Genomic DNA, 12,340 nt, shown 5'->3' on the forward strand with positions numbered 1-12,340 from the left:
TATTCATTCTATCTTTAATTGTTTTCCTCATTAGCTTCTTTATCTTTGTTTTTGCTTATTAGCTTCTTTTTATGTTTTAGTAGCATATTAGCTCTTGTTTTGTTTAATAGCTTCTTTTTATGTTTTACTATATAATAAGCCTCTAGTTTTCTTAATGCCACGGTTCTTTACAAAGGTAGTTGTTGTGTGAACCGGGTGACTCGTCCCAATGATGGATGGTGTGACAACCTTCTTAAGGGAATGAGTCTGATTTTGTGTCTAGGTAAAAATAGTAGTAGTAATGAATAAAAAAACCTAATTAAATCATGCTCGGAGAGTCAACCATGCTTCAATTGGCACCAACATACTTAACTACGTGCTTATGATTAAAGACAAGGTTTTTGAAAGAAATAGCTCTAATAGTGACTTTGTGACCCTTGTGTTGACTTTGGCAATCATCGAGTAGTTTAGTTGGACCATAGTGATCTTTAAACTTGAATATGGTCGTTGTGGGCCCTCGACTTTGTCCTCTTTTACAATCTAGTTACGTGAGGGGTGAGATGATTTGTTGCTAGTCCAAGTATCCGTGCGAAGGGACTAGAACTTAACCCGAATGTGTTTCAAGGCAAAATCCTAAGTTTTGCTTGCTTTGAGAAGTGATTGTAGGCTCTCCTTGTCCCGTTTGCATTTTTTATTGCCAACCAATTTCATTATCCCTAGTCAACCCCTTTAAGCCTCTAGCCTTTCTCATTTGATAACCATGTTACAAGCCTTTACTCATTTTTTCGTGACCCTCTCTTGGCACCCGAGCATTTCTTAACACTCTTGTGAAACAAATGGCTTAAAATGTAAGTTTGGGGGAGAGATGAATAACTTGAAAAGGTATCAAGGCACAAAAAGAGAAAATAAATTATCTCTCTGAGAAGAGAAGGCAAGAAAAGAAAAGAATAAAAAGAAAAATGCAAAAAGTGAATAAGTGGAAGGGTTGAATGGATTCAAAAAGAGGTAATGATCCCAATCATGGAGAAATCATAAAGGGAGAAAAATAATGAAATGATCAAGAAAGAGTGGTGCTAAGTTTCTCTAGTTCCCAATGAAAAGAAAGTGCCTCTAAGAATTGGCAAAGTGTGAGCCGAAAAAATGAAAGATGGAGTGCTTAAGAAAAGGTGTAACCATTTACCAATACCGTATCCTACCCTAACCCAAAATACTTCATTAAATCCTGAAGAAATCCTACTTGATTTCAAACCGAGTGAGATTACATTAGTGGCGATCTACATGAGGGGCAAGCCTATGGTACTTGAAGTCGCACTTGTGACATTCTCTTGAGAGAGATGAGTGAACCTTTCATAAATCTTTGGATTAAATACCAAATTTCTTAAGTGAGCTTGGAAAATGGCAAGTAGAGGAGGAAAAGTTTGGAGTCCACTATGGCCTATATGATAGAGCAAGAGTCCTTGATGAGTAAAGTCAATTCTTGAAGCTCAAATGTCACATTAGAACTATATGTGTATGAATTCTTAACATGTCACCTTGTTGATAATGCATGAGTAGTGTGGGTAATTGTTGATCCCAACTGATGTGTGAATGGATCACCTTTTACTAGCTGAAATGACCCTTAAATTTTGGAGGTGGGAACTAATTTATTTGCTTGAGGACAAACAAAGACTTAAGTTTGGGGGGAGTTGATAAGTGGGGATTTTGACTACTTATTAGCACCTTTTAGCTTTTGTTTTAGTCTGAAAATATTGAATTGTGTTTCGAAAACAAATGAAATTGTGCGAATTGTAGGAATGCTGGAAGTTTGGTCTCCCAAGATGAAATCTGACTCAAAAAGGAGTGTTCTGAAGCACAAGAAAATAAAGGGCGTAGAAGAAAAGATGTGCGGTCCGCAGAAGGAATTCTACAGCCGCAGAAAAAATTATAGACCGCAGAATTCTATTTGCGGCCACAAACCAAGCAGCATAACCCAACAGGATTTTTAGCAAAGTGCGGACCACACATGAATTGTCAAAAATTGATGACGTCCACAACATACCTCAATAAGAGATATGATACAGCCGTATGCAATAATAATTACCCAACTATGAGTCAGTTCGAATCCACTGGAGTTATAAGGGGTGTCAGGAGTATATATTTGAAGCAAGCGACGGGACTACCTAAAATTGCATTTTCACAACATAATTTTGATTTCTACTTCTACTATTACTCTAATAATAGCAAGCTAAGGTAAATAGACTAGAGATGAATGTTTTTGATGTGTTACCAATTAGTTTAAAGGCCTAGAGATGTGACCATAACCTAGGTATTTACCTAATGGGATAAAGATGTTAATACTTATTTTGTTGATTGGGGTGTATTATAATTCTCAATTCTACATTACCCAATCAATACCTCTTGGTCAAAGAGTGATTTTGCCCAATTTGGCTTTCTCAAGTCCAAATGGGTATCAAGCAAAATAGTTGATATGAGCTCAAGTTGGGTTCTTACTATCTCTAGTTTCAACCCTTTTAATTAGGCTAATCAATCTCTAAAATAACCCAATCCCTTGTTAGCCAAGTTATCCTAGGCTAGGTCCAATTTCTCAAGTAGAGACTAAGTCAAGTAGGCATGAATCAATGTTTACAACCATTAATTCTAAAATTGAAGCATGAACTAAGCTAAATAATCAACACCCAATCATAAAGAATCATTAAATTAAATACTCATAAGTTTTACACACTACGGTTGGATCACAACCCTAGTAAAAATCTAGCTACTCATAATAGGAATTGAAGATAACAAAGAAGAAAAGCTAATTAAACTCATAATGAAAGATTAAAATGATGAAAGCTAATGTTTAAACACTAAAATAATGCCAAACTTCCTAAAGTAGTAAAAAGAAATGGCTACAACAACTTTTAATGTTCAAACTCTACCTAAATTTGTGAAACTCGTCTATTTATACTGGGCCAAAAATTGCGAACAAAAATTCCCCTCGGGAGGTTCTGCAGCTGCACAATTCTTGTGCGGTCCGCAGATTTCTTCAGCTGGCAGGAAGGTGAGTTTTTCATCCGCACATTTTTGGATTGTGGCTGCGAAGAAACTTCTGCAGCCGCACAATTCTTGTGCGGTCCACACATCTTTGCTTCTGCTCCCTTTATTGCCTTGTGCTTCGGAACACTCTTTTTTAAGTTGGATTTCATCATGTGAGACTCGTCTATTTATACTGGGCCAAAAATTATGAACAAAAATTCCCCTTGGGAGGTTCTGTGGCCGCACAATTCCATGTGCGGTCCACAGATTTCTTTAGGTGGAAGGAAGGTGAGTATTGCATCCGCACATTTTTGGATTGCAGCTGCGAAGAAACTTCTGCAGCTGCATAATTCTTGTGCGGTCCACATATATTTGCTTCTTCACCCTTTACTTCCTTGTGCTTCAGAACACTCTTTTTTTAGTTGGATTTCATCATGTGATACCAAACTTCCAGCATTCCAGCAATTTGCACAATTTCATTAGTTTTGGGAACACAATCCAATACTTTCGAACTAAAATAAAAGCTAAAAGGTGCTAATAAGTAGCAAAAATCCCCACTTATCAGTTACCCGGGTCGACAGGGCTAGTTCCAGGGTCAGCAGTCACAACAGCTGAGGGCTTGTTATTCTTGGGGTAATCCGAGGCACATTGCTAGATTTTGCCCCCGGTCACAGCGCACCATACAGTAGTAGGGCTCTCGTGCCATGTTTTCGGCACTAGTCATTTCATAGTCCAGTCAGGAAGCTAGAGGCCAGGGTCAGGTAGCTAGAAGTGGAGGTTAGGCCGTTAGAGGTGGAGGTCTGGACGTTAAAGGTGGAGGCCATCCAGCTAGAGGTCATCCTAAATATGTAGTTGAGAGTGATGCGGCCCAGCCTCGATGTTATGCCTTCCCAACTAGGCATGAGGCCGAGTCATCTTACGTTGTTATCACATGTATTGTTCCAGTTAGCCATAGAGATGTTTCAGTTCTATTCGATCCGAGATTCACTTACTCCTATGTGTCATCCTATTTTTCTTCATATCTTGTTGTGCCTTGTGATTCTTTGCGTGCTCCTGTGTATGTGTCCACGTCAGTGGGGGATTCTATTGTTATAGATCGTGTCTATCGCTCGTGTGTGATTACTATTAGGAGTCTTGAGACTAGCGTAGATATTTTACTTCTTGATATGATAGATTTCGATGTTATCTTGGGTATGTATTGGCTGTCAACTTATCATGCTATATTGGACTGTCACGCCAAGACGGTGACCTTATCCATGTCGGGGTTGCCTTGATTAGACTGGAGAGGGACTACTGGCCACTCTACCAGCAGATTTATTTCTTATGTAAAGGCTCGACATATGGTCAAGAAGGGATGTCTAGCTTATTTGGCTTATGTAGGTGATTCCAGTGCGGAGGTTCCTTCTATGGATTTGATGCTAGTTGTTTGTGAGTCCATATGTGTTTCCTGCAGACCTTCCGGGGATGCCACCCGACAGGGATATTAACTTCTGTATTGATTTAGCTCCGGGTGCTCGGCCCATTATTATTCTACCATATCGTATGGCCCCGCCAGAGCTGAAGGAACAATTGCAAGATTTTCTTGATAATGTCTTCATTAGACCAAGTGTCTCGCCCTAAAATATACCCTTTTTTTTTGTTAAGAAGAAAGATGGATTGATGAGGATGTGTATAAACTATCGGCAGTTGAACAAAGTCACTATCAAGAATAAGTATCTATTTCCAATGATTGATGACTTATTTGATCAGCTTCAGGGTGCCAAAGTGTTTTCGAAGATTGATTTAAGGTCTGGCTACCATCAGTTGAAGATTAGGGCATCTGATGTCCCTAAGATGGCTTTACAGACTCGGTATGGGAATTATGAGTTCCTAGTAATGTTATTTGGGTTGACAAATGCCCCGACGGCATTTATGGATTTGATGAACTGGGTGTTCAAGTCTTACTTGGATTCTTTTGTGATTGTATTAATTGATGATATCTTGATTTACTCCCGTAGTCGAGAGGAGCATGAGCAGCATCTTCGGATTGTACTTTAGACTCTGAGAGATAGCCAGTTATATGCCAAGTTTTCAAAGTGTGAGTTTTGGTTAGACTGAGTTGCCTTTTGGGGCATGTTGTGTCGGTAGAGGGCATAAAGGTATTAAGAAGATTGAGGCAGTTCAGAACTATCCTAGACCGACTTCAGCTACAGAGATCCAGAGTTTTCTTGGGGCTGGAGGGTTATTATCGCCGGTTCATGGAGAGGGTTTCCTCCATAGCAGACCCATTGACCAGATAGACCTAGAAAGGTGCCCCATTCAGATGGTCGGATGAGTGTGAGTTAAGCTTTCAAAAGCTCAAGACTGCTTTGACTACGGCGCCAGTGTTGGTGTTGCCTACAGGTTCAGGATCCTACACGGTGTATTATGATGCACCTCGTGTTGGGCTCGGTGCAGTATTGATGGAGGATGGCATGGTGATTGCATATGCGTCGCGGCAGTTGAAAGTTCACGAGAAGAATTACCATGTTCATGACATAGACTTGTCATCCATTGTTCATGCGCTGAATATTTGGAGACACTATCTTAACGGTGTGTCATGTGAGGTATTCACAGATCATTGGAGTCTACAGTATTTGTTCAAGTAGAAGGATATCAACTTGAGGCAGAGAAGGTGGTTGGAGCTGTTGAAAGACTATGATATTACCATTTTCTATCATCTTAGGAAGGCCAATGTGGTGGCCAATACCTTGAGTAGAAAGGCAGTGAGTATGGGTAGCCATGTGTATATCCTAGTTGGTTAGAGACCGCTTGCAGCAGATGTTCAGGCTTTGGCTACTCAGTTCTTGAGGTTAGATGTTTCAAATCCTAGTCGTGTGCTAGCTTGCACAGTCGCTCGGTCTTCCTTGTATGAGCGTATCAGAGAGAATCGGTATGATGACCCCCATTTGCTTGTCCTTAAGGACATGGTGCGGCACGGTGATGCCAAGCAGGTTATTGTTGGAGATGATGGGATTTTACGGATAAGGCCATATTTGTGTGCCCAATGTGGATGGACTTCGTATGCTGATTCTTGAGGAGGCACACAGGACCCGGTATTCTATTCATACTGGTGCTGCCAATATGTATCAGAACTTGTGGCAGCATTATTGGTGGAGGAGGATGAAGAAGGATATAGTTGCATATGTTGCTCGGTGTCTAAACTGTCAACAAGTAAAGTACGAGCATCAGAGACCTGGTGGTTTGCTTCAGAAGTTAGAGATTCCTGAGTAGAAGTGGGAACACATCACTATGGATTTTGTTGTTGGACTCCCAAGGACTCAGAAGAAGTTCGATGTGGTATGGGTCATTATGGATAGGTTGACCAAATCGGAGCATTTCATTCCAGTGGCAGTTACCTACTCTTCAGAGCGATTAACTGAGATCTACATCTGCGAGATTGTCCGTCTTCACAGTGTGCCCGTGTCTATCATTTATGATCGAGGTACGCATTTCACCTTGCACTTCTGGAGGGACGTACAGCGTGGTTCGGGCACGCGGGTAGAGTTGAGCACAACATTTTATCCCCAGGCAGATGGATAGTATGAGCGCACTATTCAGATATTGGAGGATATGCTTCGCACTTGTGTTATGGATTTTGGTGGTTCTTGGGATTAGTTTTTGCCACTTGGAGAGTTTGCCTACAATAAGAGCTATCAGTCAAGCATTCATGTGGCTCCCTATGAGGCATTATATGGGAGGCAGTGCAATTCGCCTGTTGGATGGTTTGAGTCGGGTGAGTCTCAATTGTTGGGTACATATTAAATTATGATGCCTTAGGTAACGTCAAGATTATTTAGGATTAACTTCGCACCCTTCAGTCTAGGCAGAAGAGTTATGCCAACCGTAGAGATTGTGATGTTGCATTCATGGTTGGAGAGAGGGTATTGCTCCGGGTTTCGCCTATGAAGGGTGTGGTGAGGATCGAAAAGAAGGGCAAGTTGAGCCCTAGGTATATCGGACCCTTTGAGATTCTTGAGAGAGTAGGTAAGGTGGCCTATAAGCTCGCATTTCCACCTAGTTTATTAGCATTCCATCCGTGTAAGGCCCCGTTAAACTTTCCTAATAATTTAAGATTTTTAAAGTACGCCAACGGTATTAGGGAATAACGTGTTCGAGTATTAAAGGAGACCCATGGGATAGAACCACATTATTTTGAACTGAAAAATATATGTTTAAGGTATGTTGAAACATACTAAAGAGTTTTGTGAATGGAAAGAATTCGTGTGGAACAAGTTGTATACATTAAGTGGAAAGGATGTCTCAATTCGCACTGGATACGCACTTTAACGACTTAGGAGTTGATCTACCTATCAAATTAAAGCCATTTGCATCTAGTTTCCAACTCTTCAAAACGTTCGTCATTTGGACACTCCTACAAGAATTTATGACCGAATTCCCAAAGGCTGGAAGAATGTGACCGTGCTATAACCCTTGCAAAGCCAGGTCTGTAGCACACTAGACCGTGCTATATCCCTCGTGAAGCCTGGTCTATATCTCGCTACAAAGCTCGTGAAGCCTGGTCTGTAGATCCTTATAGACCATGCCTAGACTGGTCTGTAGCACGGTCCGGATTTTTTCTAATTTCATAACCCGACCCTAGTTCCTATAAAACGATCTTAGGGTCATTTTGGAGGGATAATCTGATATTTTCAGAGAGGGTAAAGTGCCCTAGAGTGAGAGGAGGAATTCCTAAGCCCTGGTTTATCAAATCTTGCTCAAGCCTTGAAATCTAACAAGAAATCCCTCAAGTTCTTCATCTAAAAGATTGGGATTGCTAGGATTTTCGGAACGTCGTAGTAATTTAAGGAAAGCTCAAAGTGAGGTATGTTGGCTAAACTCTTCTTTAAGAATTGAATCCCACATCACCCTTATAAGTTCCAAGATGTTTATCATAAAATGATTATTTCGAATAAGCTTGTGACAAAGATACATGTTTAATTCATGTTTCAAGAGCTCTTATTTTGTTGTACTATTAATTGAGGTGTGTACCAACCTATAGATTTTGTATCTACATGTTGTTACTCCAATGACATATTTCATATAAAAGTTATTATGCCAAATTGTGTAGAGATTGTGCTTGGGATTACACCTCCACTCGCATTTATTGGGGTGAGGCGGCATGGCCGCTTTGTGTAGGATGATGGTATTGTTGTTACACCACCACCCGCATATACATTGGGGTGAGGCGGCATGACCACTTTGTGTAGAATTTTTGGTATTGTTGTTGTACCTCCTCCCGCCTATATATTGGGGGTGAGGCGGCATGGCCGCTTTGTGTAGGAATTTGGTCACGTGGTTACACCTCCACCCGCATACATTGGGGTGAGGCGGTGGGGCCACTTGAGTAGAGTCATGGTATTGTGCTTGCACCTCCACCTGCAAACATTGGGGTGATGCGGTGGGGCCGCTTTGTGTAAAGATGGTTACAAAGAATCTCGCCTTACAATTTATATATGATATTGAAAGCTCTTGATAAATTTTCTTTGGCTTAAACTTCTATTTATGCTATTCCATTTTCACCTTGATTCATCATATTCATGTTGTATTTTTGAGTTCTTGATTTGGTGTTTGGTTTTCATACTAGTACTATTCGACATGTACTAACGTCCCTCTTGCCGGGGGCGCTGCATCTTTAATGGATGCATGTGGTTCTAATGCAGAGTATATTGACCAGTGATAGCGGTACTCATTCTTCTCCGATGACATGGTGAGCCCCATCTCATTCTGGGGTTGTGTATCTTTGTTTCGTGTGTATTACTATGTTTTGAGGTATAGCTGGAGCCTTGTTGCCGGCACTATCATTGTACTCTTTGGTATCTTTAGAGGTTTTATAGACATAGTATGGGGTTGTATATGGGTGTTGGGAATGTTAAACAAGTTGTGTTTTGACTGAATCACTTGATCCACTTTGAACCATGGAGGTGGGTGTGTGTTTTGAAATTTATTAAATAAAGTAATTAATGGTAATGAATTTGGTATTGTCTACATGATCTCTCGATTGGTTAATAAACAAAGTTAAGTATACTCTTTAAATCATGGGTGAGTTGAGTAGAAAGTATTCAACAGGCTTGCTTGACCGGGTTCACTCGGTTATGCGCTGGTCGCGCTGCCCGAGTTTGGGGTGTGACAAACTTGGTATCAGAGTTTAAGGTTTTAAATGTCCTAGGATGTCTCGGAGCCGTGTCTAGTAGAGTCATTCTTTAAGTGTGTTGTCGACCATATCTATAATCAGGAGGCTACTTGGGACTTTTGGAATAATACCCTTCTTTCATGTTCTCTATCGTGCAATTAAGCTGATTGTAAGATTGTTCCTCCTTTAACTCGTGCTTTGCTCTAACTTTCAGTAGATGGCACCTAAGAAGAAGGCAAGAACTGGTCAAAGAGCCAATGTCGCCCTAGTAGTGGCATTTGATTCTATATTTAATGATGCGGGTGAGCACCCAAGGAGTGAGAATATTCCTCCAGTTACTACACTGCCTGATTCTACTACAACTAATCAGACCGCACCTGTCCCTACACCTACTAAGGGTGCAACAGTCCCTCCAACCAATATTCCAGTTCCACCTCCAGTGCCAGCTTCCGATTCTGGTGTTTCTGATGTTGATCTTAGGAGAGCCATACAAATGTTGGCTCAGATAGTGGCTTCCCAGGCCGAGAGATCAAATGTTGCACCCACTCCTTCCAGTCTGCCAGTAGATTCTGCTAGTTCTAGGGTGAACATGTTTCTCCAGTTGGATCCTCCACTATTCATGGGTACTAACCCGGAGGAGGACCCCCAGAACTTCATTGATGAGATGCACAAGACTCTCCGAGTTATGCATGCTACTGAGACAGAGGCAGTGTAATTGGCCTCCTACCACCTGAAAGAGGTGGCATATTCTTGGTTTGAGTTGTGGGAGGAGTCCCATGAGGAGGGGAGTCCTCCGGCGAGGTGAGGTGAGTTCACAGATGTCTTTATGGATCACTTCTTACCTGTAGAGACCAAGACAGCCTGTGCCACTGAGTTTGAGAGCCTGAAGCAGGGTAGCATGATGTGGGATTACCACATGGAGTTCGTGCGCATGTCCAAGTATGTCATTCATATGTTGCCCACTATAGAGGCCAGGGTGCGCCGGTTTGTACAGGTCCTTAGCCCCTTAGTTATTAATGAGGCCAATATAGCTGCCTTGAATTTTGATATGAACTATGGTAAGATGGTGGCATTTTCTCAAGCTACAGAGAACCGTAAACTGAAAAATAGAATGGAGTGTGAGGGTAGCAGCAAGGCCCGGTCTGCGAGCAACTTTGGTGGTTCTTCCGGTGGTGGTAATGGTAGGTCGACATTTAGAGGAGGGTCATCAGGGCCATCTCAGTCCTTCGCCATGTCTTCGATGAGTGAACAGCCATCAGGGCCTAGTTAGCAGAAGTGGAGTCATTTTAGGCCCAGTCAGGGCAACAGGGGACCCCACTAGCACGGTCGATCCGTAGGGAGGTTCCAACAGCAGCGGAGGCCCCCATGCCCTAAGTGTGGGAGGATGAATTATGGGGTCTGCTTCATGGACCTACCTATATGTTATGGGTGCGGTATGAGGGGTCACATCCAGAGGGATTGCCGCTCATCCCTTGGATGATAGGCAGAGGTGCGGCGCAGCCTGCTAGTTATGCAGCTACCACATCCACAGCACCTCCAGCTCGAGGCACCCCAGCACCCGCAGGGCATGGTGCAGCTAGGGGAGGTGCACAGAATTTGGGAGGAACCAGCAGATTTATGCTATACGGAGGCGTCGGGATTCAGAGGCTTGTCAAGATGTTGTCACAGGTATATTGACTGTCCAATCCCATGATGTATATGCTCTTATTGATCCCGGTTCCACTTTGTCATATGTCACTCCTTCTGCTGTTATGGAATTTGGGATAGAACCGGAATAGCTTTATGAGTCGTTCTCTGTATCTACTCTGGTTGGTGAATCTATTTTAGCCACGCGGGTTTATAGGGATTGTGTTGTCACGTTGCGTGGTCGGGACACCATGGCCGGTCTCATTGAATTAGGGATGGTTGATTTTGATGTAATAATGGGGATTGACTGGCTTTATTCATGTTTTGCCAAGCTTGATTGCCGAACCAGGACCGTGAGGTTCGAATTTCCAAATGAACTAGTTATTGAGTGGAAGGGGGTGATGTGGTGCCAAAGGGTGGGTTTATTTCTTACCTTAAGTCCATGAAGATGATTAACAAGGGGTGTATCTACCATTTGATCCGGGTTACGGACACCGATGCCGAGGCACCTACACTTGAGTCAGTGCTTGTTGTGAATGAATTTTTGGATGTCTTTCCGAAAGATCTCCCTTGGATCCCACCAGATAGGGAGATTGATTTTGGGATTGATGTGATGCTAGACACGCAACCTAAATCTATTCCACCTATAGGATGGCACCGGCAGAATTGAAAGAACAAAAGGAACAATTGAGAGATTTTTTAGAAAAGGGTTTCATCCGGACAAGTGTGTCACCTTCGGGTGCATCAGTCCTTTTTGTAAAGAAGAAAGATGGGTCACTGAGTATGTGTATTGACTATCGGCAGCTCAACAAGGTCACGATCAAGAATAAGTACCCATTGCCAAGGATATATGACTTGTTTGACGAATTGCAGGGTGCTAAGTACTTCTCCAAAATTGATCTACAATCCGGGTATCACCAATTCAAGATCAGGGAGCAGGATATTCCAAAAACAACTTTTAGAACCCGATATGGGCACTTTGAATTTTTGGTAATGTCGTTTGGGCTAACAAATGCCCCAGCAACTTTCATGGATCTTATGAACCGTGTTTTCAAGCCGTTCCTTGAATCTTTTGTGATAGTGTTATTGACGACATCCTTGTATATTCAAGCAATGAGAGGACCATGTCGATCATCTCAAGGTTCAGCACAACTTATATGCAAAGTTTTCGAAGTGTAAATTTTGGCTTGAATCTGTCACATTCTTGGGTCATGTAGTCTCTAGTGAAGGAATTAAGGTTGATCCTCAGAAAATTGCAGCTATGAAGAATTGGCCGATGCCTTCAAATCCAACAGAGATTCGCAGTTTCTTAGGCTTAGTGGGGTATTACATAAAGTTTGTGGAGGGATTTTCTACTCTTGCCTCTCCGTTGAATAAATTGACGCAGAAGGCAATTAAGTTCCAATGGTCAGATACTTGTGAAAGGAGCTTCCAGGAGTTGAAAGTAAGATTGACTACGGCACCGGTGTTGACCCTACCAGAGGGTATAGATGGATTAGTGGTATATTGTGATGCTTCAAGAGTCGGGCTTGGGTGTGTATTAATGCAACATGCCAAGGTGATAGCTTA

The 12,340-nt window shown here is 42.1% G+C and overlaps 1 protein-coding gene across 1 annotated transcript; it reads left to right on the plus strand.

Annotated features, from left to right (window-relative positions):
- Nucleotides 1–9,971: 9,971 nt before the first annotated feature.
- On the plus strand, nucleotides 9,972–10,415 carry LOC138907440 (uncharacterized). Its single transcript, XM_070198037.1, has one exon. The coding sequence runs from the start codon at nucleotides 9,972–9,974 to the stop codon at nucleotides 10,413–10,415; it is 444 nt and encodes a 147-aa protein (XP_070054138.1).
- Nucleotides 10,416–12,340: the final 1,925 nt, after the last annotated feature.

The sequence above is a fragment of the Nicotiana tomentosiformis genome, chromosome 3, assembly GCF_000390325.3.
Source record: "Nicotiana tomentosiformis chromosome 3, ASM39032v3, whole genome shotgun sequence".
NCBI lineage: Eukaryota > Viridiplantae > Streptophyta > Magnoliopsida > Solanales > Solanaceae > Nicotiana > Nicotiana tomentosiformis.